Source organism: Dipodomys spectabilis, unplaced genomic scaffold, assembly GCF_019054845.1.
Source record: "Dipodomys spectabilis isolate Male_0828 unplaced genomic scaffold, ASM1905484v1 ptg000215l, whole genome shotgun sequence".
NCBI lineage: Eukaryota > Metazoa > Chordata > Mammalia > Rodentia > Heteromyidae > Dipodomys > Dipodomys spectabilis.
Window position 1 is genome coordinate 1,765,437 of NW_024870892.1, and position 16,870 is coordinate 1,782,306.

General features: G+C 40.1%; 1 protein-coding gene across 1 annotated transcript; it reads left to right on the plus strand.

The window, feature by feature from the left end:
- Positions 1-2,159: 2,159 nt before the first annotated feature.
- LOC122122801 (protein-lysine methyltransferase METTL21E-like) lies at positions 2,160-15,330 on the plus strand. Its single transcript, XM_042697184.1, has 4 exons — positions 2,160-2,259; positions 10,696-10,862; positions 11,711-11,828; positions 14,874-15,330. Exons 1-4 carry the CDS (start codon positions 2,211-2,213, stop codon positions 15,275-15,277), a joined length of 738 nt encoding a protein of 245 aa, XP_042553118.1. The 5' UTR covers positions 2,160-2,210; the 3' UTR covers positions 15,278-15,330.
- Positions 15,331-16,870: the final 1,540 nt, after the last annotated feature.

Consider the following 16,870-nt stretch of genomic DNA (forward strand, 5'->3'; position numbering starts at 1 on the left):
GATTAATGCCTATACATTGTAGTTCACATTATTTAGAATTTGGCTTTTCTGAAATGTTTCCTACCTATTCCTCTTCCCCCCCCCCCCAATATATCATGTGTCTTTTATATTATTCCTGTTGTATAAAGTCAAGGGACAAAGTAAATGGCCTAAAATCTAAATGATTATTGACAAGATCAACTAACACTAGATTTCCTGATCTTTAGTCCTGTCTAGTGCATTAGTAACCTCACTTCAGTTTTGTGAACATCATGGTATGTAAATTTGTGTTTTTGATGTGGGTCCTGGAGCTTGAACTCGTGGCCTGGGTGCTGTTCCTGAGATTTTTTTTTTCCCCCTCAAGGCTTAGAACACGACCATTTGGGCCACAGCTCCACTTTCTGCTTTTTGAAAGGTCTCACACTTTGCAACCATGATCTTTAGATCTCAGCCTCCTGAATGAGCCTTGTGCACTCACCACAGAAGTGTTTCTTAGAAGTTGTACTCATCCTCAGGGTGCATACTGTGGGGTTTTGTGACCTCTGGTAGATGTTTTCAGTGACTGGTGGGGGTGTTTCCTAGGCCATGAGACACATGTCTACATGGCCACCTGCAGGAATCCGAGGAACAGCAGCCCCAGCTTGTCTATTCAGTGGAGAGAGCAAGGATTCCTAGTTACTTCATTCCTCCGTGCAGAGCAGTGCTGCACACGTGCTGGTATAGTTGTCAGGTTCCACACGTAGTATTCACACCCAGACAGGAGACATAAAAAGTGGTGGTCTCCATTTCTTATGACATTATAGCCACGGAGTCTTAGAGTAACCCTTGGCTAGGAGGTTGAAGAATTGGTTTGCTTCCTCCCAACAGGCTTCACTACCTCGAGGGAGTGGCTGGCATCCATCTGCCTCCAGCTCTCTCCCTGTAGCAAGACAAGGCAGGGAGCAGCCCATCCCTGCATTCCAGCCTGAAGCTGCAGCTGTCAGGAGCCTAATCCCCAAGCCCAACCTTGCTGCCAGCTTGTACAGTAATAAAGCACTTGCTGGCCTGAGACTTTCAGGCACTACCACGGGTCTCAGCAACAAAACAAGAGCTGTGGATGCTGTTGTTTAGCCTTCCCTAACCTCAGCTGACTCATTTAGGTACATCCAGGCTTAATGTGGAATAGACGCCCACCTTCAGGCAAACAGGTATAAAAACTGCCTTCTTTAATGGAACATATTAAATTGCAAACAAGATGTGCGTCTTGCTGTTGCTTAAGTGGTGTGACCTTGTCTGTAAACTGTCAGGGAAATAATTTGGCTTTGACCTTACCAAGGCACGGTATAAGGAAAAAGGTGGTGACCGTGAAGTGTTTCAGGATCTGTGGAAGCAAGGAGTGTGAGATTTAATTAGTAGGTTTTTTTTTTTTTTTTGTATGACAGCACATTGAGCCGTAAACACATCAAGTTGTTTTTTTTAAAGGCTGAGTTAGAGCTCACTTAAGCTAATTCTCTTCCCTGATGTTTTGGAGAGTCATAAAGCTTTTTAATTTCTTCAGTTTCCAGTGTTTGCTAGAATGGTGTGGACTCCTAAAGGTAGAAACTATTCCAAAGCCATGGGGTTGGGCTGTTTGAGGGTATAGATGTGTTAATGATGCGTTGATCAGGACTTGATATCCATTGCTGGGCTGCTTTATGGTACATTAGCACCAGTGTTTACCCTACCCAGGGCAAACCTTCACTCCTTGTGATTAGTTAGATTGTAAACTTGCTGTCTAACTGGCCACAGGAAGATGATGCCTGTCTTTATGACCACTGAGGTTCTGGCTGATGAGGGTTTCTCTTTCTCCAGTAGCTTTTAGGGTTTCTGATTGAAATCTTTGAGAGCAAAGATTTTGATTTGCACTAGGTCGTGTTTGTATGATCTTTTAAAAATCATACTTTGCTAACGTGATGCTGTTAATATATTTTTCTCAGCTATGTTTGGAGTTGGATTCTCTTGTATAGTTATAAGTATACATTATAAGTAAATACAGCTTGAAGAATTCTTTATAATTTCTACAAAATTGTGGGGCATTCTCTCTACAAAATTGTTGGGCATTCATAATGAATGGTGTTAGGAAGAAGTAAAATAAATTAAGTTAATAATAAAAAATAAAAATACATCATATGTATTATTGAATAAACATTACCATTTGATATTTTAATGAATTATTTGTGTAGCATTTGAGAGATGATAATGAAGTCACCTACATGGAGACATCTGTGAAGTCATCACTGATGGACCCAGAAGTTCAAGGAGGTAAATAACTGTTTCTCCTTAAAATCTAGGAAGGCAAACAATAGACTAGCAGTGTCCTTTGAAGTCTTTTTTTTTTTCTTTGGGTCCGGTTGTGGGGCCTGAATTCTGGGCCTGGGCGCTGTCCCTCAGCTCTTCAGCTCAAGTCTAGCGCTTTACCACTTGAGCCACAGTGCCATTCCGGCTTTTTTCTTTTTGCTTTTGTGGTGCTGAGGAATCGAACCCAGGGCTTCAGGCATTCAAGGCAAGCACTCTACCACTGAGCCACCTTCCCAGCCCTCCTTTGAAGTCTTGAGAGGAGAGGATTTTTATGAATTGCATAGTATGCTTTGTGTTTCCACACATGAAAACAGCTCCCATCTACTAAAATATTCTACTGCACACTTATGTTAGAGAAATTTTGACAGACAATAAATTAAATATATAGGTGTACTAAGAGTTTTTCTTTGATCTGTTAAAATCGAATAGCTTTTAAAAAATGCTGTACACTAGGCATATTATTGTGATTTTTAAGTTATTTCAGATAAGAAACTTGTAAGAGTTATATGTAAAAGCTAAACATTTTACTAATTATTGGATGAATGATGAATTTGGTCTATAAAAAGATCTCTAACATGCTTACATTTCATCTCCTCTGACTACTAATTAGAGGGAACTACATAACGTAATTAGACCTCTAGATATAAAAAGAATTTGTTTGAATTCTACTGCCAGCATTAGTATTTTTTGTTGTTTTTGTTCTTGGTTGTGGGGCTTGAACTCTGGACCTGGGTGCTGTCCCTTAGCTCTTCAACTCAAGGTTAGCTCTTTACCACTTGAGCCACTGCACCACTTCCGGTTTTCTGGTGGTTTATTGGAGATAAGAATCTCACAGATTTAGGAAAGTTTAAAGCCTAGCTGGCTTTAAACTGCGATTCTCAGATCTCAGCCTCCTGAGTAGCTAAGATTACAGGCTTGAGCCACCGGCACCCGGCTCAGCATTAGTATTTTTGATCAACCCATCTTACACATGAAATATGACTTTGTCTGAAAGAAGATATGAAATTTCTTAACTGAGATACAAGTGTTCATATTTCTGAGAGAGATTAGGAGAATTGCTATGTGTTAGTAGAGCAGTTTTAATAAAATTAAAATTATCTTGGTTTGTCTTTCTCTTCCTTCTGATCTGGGTACACTGTAGATGTTTTCTAAGAATTATAGTCCTATTTTTTTTTTTCTATTTTGGCATTACCAGGTAGCTTCTACCTAGGTAACCATTGCTTCTGGCAGATAGAGTTGGGCGCATGCCCGGAGTTGGCTTCAATAGCAACAGTTCTACTGTTGTGATTCTTGCAAACATAAACATTTAAGTTGTAATCATATAGAGAATCCAGCCATTTAGATATTTGAATGAAGACAAGGTTCTAGGTGGTATTTGAATAAAATTATGTCATTATCATTATCATTAGTAACAATTTTTGATTTCAACTGTGGTTGACAATTTGACAAATGACAAAGGAATTTAAAGTTCAAGGTAAGATTGAGACAAAACTAGGATTGAAATATTTTGCAACATAAACAAGCATACTCCATCACCATCTATTAGGCAAATAAACCTTGGTACGAAGGGGATTAAGTGTGTGTCATTGCAGGTGGCTTTTTCTTGGCAAGTGTTCCGGCAAGTGGAGGAACACTCAGTCCTCTCTAGTACTGAAGGATGTTGATTTGATCTGTCTTAACTCTTTTATACTTAGTATCTTGCGCTTGGAAAGGATGGAGTGAACTCAGAGCACAGTTCTCATATTTCAACACTGTCGTGAAGATCTGAGAATTATAAGATGCCATTTATATACAGATTCAAACTAGGACTAGGGAGGGTGAGTGCTAAGAGTTCCTCTATATTTCTAGCGCTACATGATAATCTAAGTTGTCTAAATCCTCATCCACAAATTCCAAAGAAGTGGTGTTTCTTGCCCATTGCCAAGAGCACCTCTCTAGCTATTAGCATAAGTACCAAAGTGTTATAGAATTATAACTCCAAGGTGCAGACTCCCCCCTGCCTCTGCTCCTTCCCCCCCCCCCCCCACCCAACACACAGTTCAGTATTCCCTTGCACAACAGCTCCAGTCTGTGGCTCTGGCTGACTGACATGGCACATGTCACCTTGTGTCAGTTTAGGTCCTTCTAGAAATAATGCCAGAATGGCATTGGACATGGAAAGAATTGATTTTGTGCGAATGTCTATGTGGACGTTGCGATTACAGCATAGGTCTTCCACAGGGGGGAGGTGAGGGTGATGGAGAGGTGGGCCAAAAGGGGCCTCCAGCTGCAACATGAGTACAGTCAAGGCTCAGGCTAATTGGAAGTGCCTGAGCACCAGCTGACCACAGGGGAGTGGCCAGGGTGTGGTGTGGTGGCTTTCCTTGGCAGTCCTGGAGCTGAAGGTACAGCAGTTGGTACTGTTGCGCAGCTGTTCTTGCAGAAAGATTGCAATCAGCAGTACAGCTCATGGACAATGTGTCATGCCACAGATAAGCACCAATCACGAATGCTCTCCTCCTCAAATTTGCCCCTCCATCTAGCATATCCCTGGCTATTCAGAAACCCAGACTCATTTCCATTGCCTCCTTTTCCTTTACATCTTTACTCGTTACATCCTGTTTTACTTCCCTAACAGATTTCCATACTCCTCATTCTATGTTCAGCACCAGTTTCTTTGACTCTTGGTCTTCAGTGTTTCTTCTCTTGTGTGCTGTATTGCCTTTAATTGTCTGTCTTCTCCAAATTTTCTTTATACTTTCTAGATCTTTTCCCACACTGCAGTTTGCATGTTTTGTTTTTTTTTTCTTCAAACTCAGATCTTACCACACTTGTCTTTTGTTTGAATTTTCAGTGCCTCATTGTTTCACCGAGACTTAGTATGGCTTGAAGTATTTTATGTAGTGTGGCTACCCCCACTTATTCTCTATTATAATTCTCAAGAGTCTTCCAGCAGGCTCTTGTGCATATCATTCCTATATTTGACATGTCTTCCTTACCTTATTTGGCTGGCAAGCTCATAATCACAAAGGCTCAGGTAATTCTTTGCTGAACTCTCTGAGATGTAGGACTTTCTATTTTCAAATGATCGATTCTGCATTGTTCTGTCTTCATCGCCACAGTGCCCAGGTGCTCAATAAATGAGTGAATGAACGCAGATGTAATTAATGTCTATTACTGCTCATTGGTGATGCTGTGGTATTTCTGGTCACACTCAGTTGGCTCCCTATAGGACCTAATGCAATGCTCTCATGGATGTCTCTCAAAAGGATTCCTATCAGTCTTTACAGAGTTGGGTAAATAGGAACTATGACTTTCATGAATAATATTGCCTTAACAATATAATAAGGATGTTAAAGCAATTCTAACACAGATTAAGCAACTTATCAGACTATATGCAAAGCAATATATTAATAGCACATAATGTGAGCATCATTCATCAACATATTAAAAATTAATAACTGACCTGAGTAAGTGTATACTGAGTTTTCATGTTTTATATTAAAAATAACTGCCAATCTGCCTCACGTATCTTCAGAACTCAGGCTTGAATTTGAATGCCATTTACTGTCCCAAGGGGAGGCCTGCCCTGCTCCCAAAGCACACAACTGCATCCATGGATCCTCTGCTCTGGGCTACTGCCTTTATTGTTGCCCTTTCTCTAGATTTTTGTAGCATCTTTTGAACTAGCTTCTGAATCTTAGTCCTTTGGCTCCTGATGCCAGATGTACTTCTTAAGTGTCACATCTAAGATGGGCACTGGTGGCTCACGCCTGTCATCCTAGCTACTCAGGAGGCTGAGATCTGAGGATCACGGTTCAAAGCCAGCCCGGACAGGAAAGTCCGTGAGACTCTTATCTCCAATTAACCACCAGAAAACAGAAGTGGAGCTGTGGCTCAAGTGGTAGAGTGCTAGCCTTGATTTCAAAAGCTCAGGGATAGTGCCCAGGCCCAGAGTTCAAACACAACTGACAAAAAACAAAGCAAAACAATCCCCCCAAAACCAAAACAACAACAACAAAACCAACAAAACTTATGTATCACATCCAATCATGTCTGTCCCTGCCCCAACAATCTCTATCAGCTCTTCTTCACCTTACAGAAGAAAAATCATTATTCAATATATGTCTGATTCTACCAGCATCCTCAGAGTGATGTTCTACAGTGAAACCAGATGCACCTTGGCTTCTTCCTGCCCCCTAGTGCAAGTATTTCCTTTAGGATACTTCTCATGAGTTAGGGAATCCATGCTGCTTGTGCAACACTCACCAAAATTCATTGACATTTGTACTGTTAGATCCAAGTACTAAACTTTGAGTACAACTAATTTAGGCTCCTTTTTATTTTCTACCAACATTCTGAGCAGTCTCAGGAAAAGATTAATTTTCTTTCATTGGAAAAACAAACTATAAGATTGTTTGGTCTACTTGATTAGTTATAGACTCTGTACATTTCTGAAATCTTCTCAGGAATTCATTTCAACACAAAGTTTGAGATCTTGACATTGCTGGGTTGTTCACAAGTGTTAGCCTGTGACCATTTACTAGTCCAAAAATGTCTTTAACATCTGTTTTTTTGTTTTATTTTTTAATCTGTACATATTTCTGAAAAGCACATGACATTTGACTTTGAAGAAAAGATCCAGTTGAATGACAGACTCTTTCACTTAGTAGAGTGATTCTTAACTTTGACAGTTTTCATGACAGTGCTCAAATGGAAGCTTGAATTCAGCTGTCATAGCTATTAAAGAATTAATGTTCTCTTCTTTCTTCTTTTTTTGGGGGGGTGTATTTCTGTGCTTTGACCCTTTCATTTACTATTGTTCTTACTGACCTTAAAGTGATAAAAGAGAAAAATACAGACAGAGCTTCTATTTGTGAAGGCTTGCTGCCATCCATCCCTATGGTCAACTCACTGTTGAATTCTCTTCAAGAAAATTATCATTGTGAGAGAATCTTGCTAATTTTCATTTCATTCTCTTTTTGTAGAGTACCTGGTGGATTTTTAACCCAGTATTCACAAAGATTAATAGCAAGGATTGTAAGACTTTTTCTTATATGAAAATGCATCAGAATACATATATATATATAAGTCCAAGATAGTAACATCATTGTAATTCTTTGTCTCAGTGATGGTTTCATTATGATCTTTCAGGATTTACCTTACAATATTAACTGGATAAAACAGTTTCTAAAAATCAGAGTAGGCAGCTTTTATTTAAAGGTATAGACACCAGGAGTTTTCTGCTTTTTCTTCAGGGAGCCAGGGACATTTTGTTCAGTTTTATTTGTCTGTCTTGTGGCCTGAATGCCACAAGAAAAGGAGAGAACAGATGCAGAAAAATTCTTCAGAAATATATATTAGATAATATGTATGATAACGCTGCTTGATTTTGGAAGCAATTCCTCTGTAGATCTTAAAGCCCAGTACTAACTGGGTGCTGGTGGCTCACGCTTATAATCCTAGTTACTCAGGAGGCTGAGATCTGAGGATCATGGTTTGAAGCCAGCCAGGGTAGAAAAGTCCCAATGAGAATCTTATCTCTAATTAACCATTTAAAAAACCGGAAGTAGCGCAGTGTCATAAGTGGTATAGTGCAAACCTTGAACACAAAGAGGCTCCAGGACAGCTCCCAGGCCCTGAGTTCAAACCCTGCAACAGACCAAAAAAAAAAAAAAAAAAAAAGGCCAAGCGCTATCTGTTAGTGCATTAATCACTTCAACATTCAATTCCATATCAATAAACATAGTCATGCACTGTGGGGAACATGTTCTTTATAAATTATGTCTGGAACATACATCCCTCCACTCTACTACAATAATGAGATGTAATATTACCGTTCTTTCTGTTATATTCCCATGATGAGATTCTTGTCATCAGCCTTGACATGGACAGTATTATATTGCTAGCCTGTGCTGTTCAATGTGTCTTTTGAGTTAATTAAATAATGACAACAGTTCCCTACTCTGTAGAAGTTTGGAAGGAAGTCATGTGATTTATAGGGCTCTACGGGGCTCAAGCTCTGCTCTCAGGTCTGCCTAGCAGCAAACACAAATAACTGGGAGGTGGCTCCCAGAAGCTGAGCACTCTGCCAGCCATGGATTCTGTGCTTTGTTTCTGCTGCCATCCTCAGGCTCTTGAGACTGGCTCCTTGCCAGGGAATGTGATAACACTAATTAGAATATCCTTAACTGTCCCAGCCCCCTACAGCTTTAATGGCTAGCAGTTCTACCTGAGAACTCATCCACACCCATGACGGTCTAGCACGGACATTGAAGACACAGGCATCCCAAGACTGTGACCCACAAGTCCCCAGACCCACAGAGTAGCTCAATCTCAAACAATAGGCTCCCCTCTCAAGATGGCGTCCCACTGATGCTTACTGAGAGAAGGGGAGTGACAACGTGTCTTCCTTCTCTGAATTGAGCCCACCATGAACAGACACTCATATCAATCCATACTCTGGGTTTCAGGCTTGCAGGAAGTGTGGACTTTACTTTTAAAATCTCTGGTCTATTGCTCTCTTGCCAGGGCCATCTGTGGTTGTGTGAGCTGAAGGTTCTGCTTCTCTCCATTGCCTTTCTGTTCCTCCACAGTGTGCGGACATCCTGACACTTGTTTTGTGGTGCCCGATGCCCTTCCTTTTTCTCTTCAGATGCCCTTCCTCTTTCCTTTTACCTTGACTTGTTATGGCGTCAGAGAGGATGCTTCTATTCTGCCCTCTTGCCTCATCCCTGAGCCAAGTTGTTTTAAGCACCTACATTTAATAGGTTTTGATTTCATGCTATTAATTATGGCGACTCTCTTATGGAATGCCTGTATCATACATATATTATTTAAATACAAGAGTACTATTATACAACATCAATTAACTTTATTCAACCAGTTAATATTTTCTGTATGATACAAGATCATTCCAGGTATCTAATTAGATTTAAATTACTATATCCAGTGGAGAGAGTTGTGTTCTTTTATAATGTATATGTAGAGTGTAGATAGAGTATATAGTAATTAATAATGAATATGGTTGTTTCCTAAAATCACCTTGAAAATTCTTTATCTTAGAAGTATATATAGTTTTCATTTACAACAGCCTCATGTATATTTTAAAGTTTATTATTATTATCATTAGCATATCATCATTATCATTATTTACTGGGGCCTGAACTTTTAGCATAGGAGCTGTCCCTGAACTTTTTGTGCTCAAGGCAACTATTCTACCACAGCGCCACTTCCTGCTTTTTGTGATTAATTGGAGATCAGAGTCTGACAGAATTTTTTTCCTGACTGGGCTGGCTTTGAACCATGATCCCCCAGATCCTCCTGAGTAGCTAGATTTACAGGTGTGAGCCACCGACACCAGGCTAAAATTGTATTTCACTTATAAAACAGTATGCAATTATATTTTCCTTTCCTTATGAAGACAAATATGTAGCCATTATCAAAAAGAAATGGCTAGCTTTATTCAGATAGACAGAGAGTCAGATCATTTGTTGTCATCCACTTGTTAGCAGCAACAACAGCAATCTAGCCAGCTGTCCTTTAGGGGACCGTCCCATGTCACAGATGTCAGATTGTTCCAGTAAATATTCACTGGTAAGTTTTTTTTATATCAAAGACTGGAACTTTAGGAGATGCTCCTGGGATATAGTGTACTGTAACATCTATTAATCCCTGGTATGTTAGGTGACTTGTCAAAGCAGTGCTGCATTTACAAGCAGTAGGCAAGGAGACCCGGAGAGGACACACTCAGTTAAAGGTCAAGGAAGCAATTAATGTTCACTGCTTTTCCCTGCAGAATGTCCACAGCAAACTTTGCCACCCTACTCCTGCAGTCTCAGCAAACTAAGTGAATATGGTGAAATGAAAGTTAAAGTTCACAAAAATGTATTTCCAATATTATTTAGTTCCTGGAGTTCTTCCTGAATGTGAATGCTTGCAGTCATTTAAGAAATGTAGTAGCATTTATTAGAAAAGATGGATCTTGATGAAAAAAAAAAAACTCCAAATCTTACCTTTCTGTTTTCTCTGTATGTCCATAGAGGGTCAGCATTTGTGGTAGTGGGAGTGTGGGGTTGTAGACAGGTCCTTTCCTGTGGAATGTAGCTCAGCTGGAAGCCATTTGGGGCCTACTTGGTTTTGTCTGGACCCTAAGCAATGTCCATACCCCCCCTCCCCCACCCACTTCTCATCCCCTGTTCATTTAATATGGTTGAGATGGCTAGTGATAATACCAACTTCAATAAAAATCTGATGTCGACACCCCAGTAGGCTTATTTGTGAGATATTTCAAAGAGTTTTATTTCGTCTGCCCTCAATAAATAGGCATAAGTGACGTAGACTAAGAAATGTTGCATTTCCATCAGATTCTTCTCATTGTGTACGGGGCTACAAACACAATCACTAACTTTTTCTTTGCAGAGGCCGAGGAAGAGCGTGATGACACTCGAGTGGTCAGAGAGATCATGGCGAGATGTTTTATTCCTGCAGTGGTAACCACCATTTCCTGGGAAGGCTTTCATTTTGTGGGTCACGAGATTCGGATTAAAGAAGCCACGGATTGTTATGGAGCTGTTGTTTGGCCCTCGGTATAATTCTTTCTAAATTTACTTTCTATATGTTTTCCAGTCAGTTTTAAAGTTCATTTTTGTATTGTACTTGGAATGGGAGGTCACCTTGTAGAGCTCTAATCTGTGACCTCAAAGAACACTAAAAATTTGACATTGTTTTCACCAATTACTTTTAGTTAATCACATTTATAGGTTAAATAAAAATGCTTATTACTTTCAGTTTTTTTAAAATGAGTTAAGCCTCTACTTCTTTACCAATGGCCCCATGAAGGGCAATCAGACTCAACTTGGAAATGACTAGTGTTCTAGGGGTTGCTTTCTTTAATGGTAATTAGACTTAAGCCACTGCACTGTATACTCTTAGTTATTTCTGACTTTCCTCTCAACACCCCCTAAGGAATTTTTCTTTTCTTTTCTTTTTTTGTATTGGTTGTGTGGCTTGAACTCTGGGCCTGGGTACTCTCCCTGAGCTCTTCAGTTCAAGGCTAGTGCTCTACCACTTGAGCCACAGCTCTACCTCCAATTTTCTGGTGGTTAATTGGAGTGTCACTGCTTTCATGCCCGGGCTGGCTCGGACGCATGATCCTCACATCTCAGCTTTTAGAGAAGCAAGGATTACAGCCATGAGCCACTGGTGCCTGGCTTCCAAGGAATTTTTCTAGCTAAAAAAAAAAAATACTGAACCTATGAGAAGATTTATTTCTGGTAGTCATTTCTGGAATGATGTATATAAGCATCCACAAATATACTGCTACTCAACATGTGCACAGATGTGTATCATAATCATGGCATCTATTTAATCTATTAGTGTTTAATTTTCTGTTCTTTCTTGCTACTACTCAGCCCTCCTTTTCAACATTTCATAGGCTCTTGTTTTATGCTATTTCCTGGAAAAAAATGCAAAGCAATATAATATGGTTGACAAGAATGTGATTGAAATTGGAGCTGGCACAGGATTGGTTTCCATTGTGGCAAGTTTACTTGGTAAGTAGGTTTTTAAAATTTTTTATTGTGAAAATACTGTACAGAGGGCTTACAATTACATGAGCAAGGTAATGAGTATATTTCTTATCAAGCATTGTTGCCTCCTCCTTTGTTTCCCCTTCCCATCCCTTCCCATCTCGCCCCTCCCCCCCACCCAACTAGGTATTTTTGATGCAGTGGGGGGGAGGTGGTCAGAGAATTTAATGATCCATTACTACTTGTCACTTTAGTAACCCAGATTTATTTGCAACTTCTTAGTTACATAAATGGGCTTATCAAGAAGCTGTTTATCAATGTTAAACATCTCTTCCTTGATTTCTTTCCAGAATTTTCTATGTAAACAGTGTTGCTTCTTTCCATGCAGTAAGAAGTCACAAATCTAATCTGAAGTATACAGATTGGGAGATGATTTTTTCAGCATCTGGAATGATAGAGGAGTGTATGAAATTCGGGACTTAGACAGTCAATAGTTGCTAATTCTGATGTACTTTAGATTTGAGGACTATTTTCAGCGTTCTATAGATTCCTTTTGGATCTTGTACTCGTAGTGTGTGTGTGTGTGTGTGTGTGTGTGTGTGTGTGTGTGTGCAGGTTCTGGGCTTGACTTCAGAGCCTGGGCTCTGTCCCTGAGCTTTTGTGCTCAAGGCTAATACTCTACCACTTGAGCCACAGCTACACTCTTTTTTTTGGTAGTTAATTTGAGACAAGAGTTTAACTTTCCTGCCTGGGCTGGCTTTGAACTGTGATCCTCAGATCTTAGCCTCCTGAGTATTAAGGGTGAGTCATCTGTTCCCAGCTCTGTAGTCCTAAATTTTTAATTAAAAAATCATTTGTTAGAATCAGGGAGAAATTATATGAAAATCACACATCTGCTTCTAATCTTAAGTGTTTGTCCCTGGATTTATTTTCTCGGTTTATTTCCATTTTTCTTCTATGATCCCTAGTACTTTCACTAAATGTGTGATGGTCTCTATGAATGTTGGAACCTATTTCAGTTCAGTCTTTCTTTGTTGTGATTATCTATTCCATTGCCCTTAATTTAGCTACCTTCTCTGATCCGTGCTAACCAAATCTGTCTTGATTTCTTTAATCTTCAGAAGTACACACCTGCCACTCTGAAATCTTGAGAGGAATTCAAGATTTAGCAATTTACAACTTTCTAAACACTGGAAAAATAATAATAAGACCCTTGAAGTCCGTGTGTGTGTGTGTGTGTGTGTGTGTGTGTGTGTGTGTGTGTGTGTGTGTGTGTGTGTGTGTGTTGTTTGTGTGTGAGCTTTTTGATCCCGAAACAGAATTTATGTTTTGGGAAGTCATTTATTCAGTTAGGAAGAATTGATTCCTTTGGTGTATTTGTCTAACTTGAAACAAAAATCAAATAATGGGAAATTTGTTTAGCTAGTATTCTAAAAGTGTTGATATTTACCTTTCTAGATGCAATGACCTTAAATTTAATAGTTGGGTAATTTATATTTAGTATGAGCTTGATATATTCCTTATCATGGTTTTTAAAAAAAATTATTGAAAATGATAGGTCTTTCTATATTAGAATTTAATGGTTCACATTTATAGGCTTCTAACAATGATATGCTATTTGCTTTTCCCTTTAATGTATGATAAGAAATATTAAGAGAAATTTGACATGTATCTGAAGAATGGGTTCTAATTTGTTCTGATCAGTCTAGACGTCTAGTTCTGGCTTTGTATTCCTTCATCTAGCCTGTGCTTGTCTGATGCTATGGAATTGGCCAAATATAGCTTTTAAAAAAAATAATTATTTTCTTGTAAAGATGCTGAATGGAGAGGTTACAGTTACATCAGTAAGATAATAAGTACATTGTTACCCCCTCCTTTGTTTTTCTCCACCAAGTCTAGCTTTATTTACAGGTTATTTCCAAGCTCTGCTACTGCTTGAAGTTCACTTTAAGCACCAAATTTCTATGAATTTGTTTTTGCTAAATTTCTGCCTGAAAATGACCACTACCATTTAATTATAACCCAGAAATCGTTGCACTGTCTTCATCTAAGCATTCTAGCCACACATGTATAGTGGTCATAAAGCTTTATGACCACTATACATGTGTGGCTAGAATTTAAACATATCTGATGGGACAATGCACACTTATGATGGAGTTACATCATTCACCTTGGGAAAAACATGGATGCCGTGATATTACCATGTAACTCATTGAAAAGTATTCTTTCCTCTCCTGTGGCTCATATGAGCACTTCCTGTACAACCAGAGGATGACGAGTGTTCCATGAACCTATTTGTTCCCATATGACCAAAGTTCAAAATCTTATATGAAATTAACAGTTTACCTTTTATCAATGACTTTGGATTTTCCTAATGAGGTAACCAAATATTTAGAAGTTCCCTCTCAGTTATTTTTCTCCTTATGGTAGGTAAATAGAAAAATATCACCACCACCACCACCACCAACAGCAACAAAAAAGGGACCCAAACCTAGGAGAACAGAAAGCATAGTGGTATGCATGGAGAGTAGTCCCCTTCCCTCCTTTCTTCCCTCCCTCCCTCCTTGCCTCCCTCCCTCCCTGCCTCCCTCCCTCCCTTCCTCCTTTTCTCTTTATTTCTCATTCTTTTTCTTTCTTTCTCTCTCCCTTTCTTTCCATTTTCTCCTTACCCCTCTCTATACTCCCTCCCTCCCTCCCACCCTCCCACCCTCTCTCCCTCCCTCCCTCCCTCCCTTCCTCCTCCCCTTCCTCCCTCCCTCCCTCCCTCCCTCCCTTCCTCCTCCCCTTCCTCCCTCTCTTTCTCCCTCCCTCCCTCCCTCCCTCCCTCCCTCCCTCCCTCCCTCCCTTCCTTCCTTCCTTCCTTCCTTCCTTCCTTCCTTCCTTCCTTCCTTCCTTCCTTCCTTCCTTCCTTCCTTCCTGTCTTTCTTTCTGCCTTAGCATCCATTATGAAAGAAATGGCTTTTCTGAAGGTACTGACTGTCCTTTCTTTTGTGTGCAGAGTGTATCTGAAACATAGTTGTTTAACTTCGTTCCAAGAGGGTTACTTTTCTTCCAACCTTTGTTTCCCAGGTGCTCGTGTGACCGCCACAGACTTGCCTGAACTACTTGGGAACCTGCAATATAATGTTTCTCGAAATACCAAACTGAAATGCAAGCATCTACCTCAGGTGAAAGAACTCTCCTGGGGTGTAGCTTTACACGAGAACTTTCCCCGGTCTTCTCATAATTTTGACTATATTCTGGCTGCCGACGTTGTCTATGCTCATCCTTTCCTGGAAGAACTCCTTGTTACCTTTGACCATCTGTGCAGAGAAACTACCATTATCCTTTGGGCCATGAAATTCAGGCTGGAGAAAGAAAACAAATTTGTTGATAGATTTCAGGAGCTGTTTGATTTGGAGGAGATTTCCAGTTTCCCTAGTCTGAATATTAAATTGTACAAAGCTATGAAGAAAAATCGAAGGAGTGCTTAAAATCCTCAAAGACATGGAAACACCAAGGCAGTTTCTAGTAGATTGGTATTTTAAAGAAAACCGTGAGGGGCTGGGAAGGTGGCTCAGTGGTAGAGTGCTTGCCTTGCATGCTCGAGGCCCTGGGTTCGATTCCTCAGCCCCACGTAAGCAAAAAGAAAAAAGCGGAAGTGGCGCTGTGGCTCAAGTGGTAGAGCACTAGCCTTGAGCTGAAGAGCTGAGGGACAGCGCCCAGGCCCAGAGTTCAGGCCCCACGACCGGACCCCCCCCCCAAAAAAAAAGAAAACCATGAATTGAAGGACCTTGAGTTTCCTAAAAGTAAATAATTATGTACCCAACACACACATTCTCTTTCCCCACTACACCAGTATAATATTGTTCTCTAAATTTGCCTTATCCTAGACAAAGATTTCCCCATATAGAAGAGGTGTGCCTGTAGGATTGTAGTAATGTACTCCCTATTTCTCTCCATTGGCACTTAGGGCCACTTACATGGTAACAGGAGGCTGCTCTAAGTCATACTATGTGGTCCTTGTGCTCCTTATCCTCCTACAGCACTGTTTATTGTTACATTAAATAAATGTTGCACTTATCTTTTTAATGTATAATTGCAAAATTATACTTTGATAATGCTATCTCTTAAATGGATTTTGTTGTTAGTTCTTTTTTGGGGTAGGGTGGCGGGAGTGTCTTGAATTCTGGGCCTGGGCACTGTCCCTCAGGTCTTCAGCTCAAGGCTAGCGCTCTACCACTTGAGCCACAGCCCCACTTCTGGTTTTCTGAGTGGTTTATTGGAGATAAAAGTCTCATGGACTTTTTCTGCCTGGCTGACTTTGAACTGTGGTCCTCAGATCTCAGCCTCCTGAGTAACTAGGATTACAGGTGTGAGCCACTGATGCCTGGCCTGTTAATTCTTTTATACCTTAGCTTATATCATCTCTCTTTAGAAATAAATACATTGGCTGTAGTGGGATTCACAAACATATCTGAAAAGGCAGATATATAATATAATGGTGAGTGTTAGACCTTTGTGGTTTTCATTGGTGCCTGTGAGAGGTGGGGTCACCTCTGCTTGGTTGGAGATGTCTCTGGCATAACCTTAGTTGATTCACAGATCAGCTAAGGGTGGAATATGAGGTTGTGGGCATGGCATTTCCTTCTATCAAATACAAAATACATGGAGACAAGGTAAAAGCATTGGAGATTCTGAAGGAGTCCTTCCCTCCCTTCCTCCCTCCCTCCCTCCCTCCCTCCCTCCCTCTCTTCCTTCCTTCCTTCCTTCCTTCCTTCCTTCCTTCCTTCCTTCCTTCCTTCCTTCCTTCCTTCCTTCCTTCCTTCCTTCCTTCCTTCCTTCCTTCCTTTCTTTTTTGGTACTAGGGATCAAACCCAGCACATTGTACTTGCTTTGCCACTGAGTTACATCCCCACCATTCTTGTTTTATTTTTAAGGCAAGTAAAGTATATTTGTTTCACAGAATCAGAAATAAACATAAAAACTTTGGGTTGAAGATATATTGAGCAATTTAGGCTTTTAATCGCAATAAGCAGACATATGGCTGGTTTGAAAGTGTAAAGCTCATTAAAGCTCATCTGATG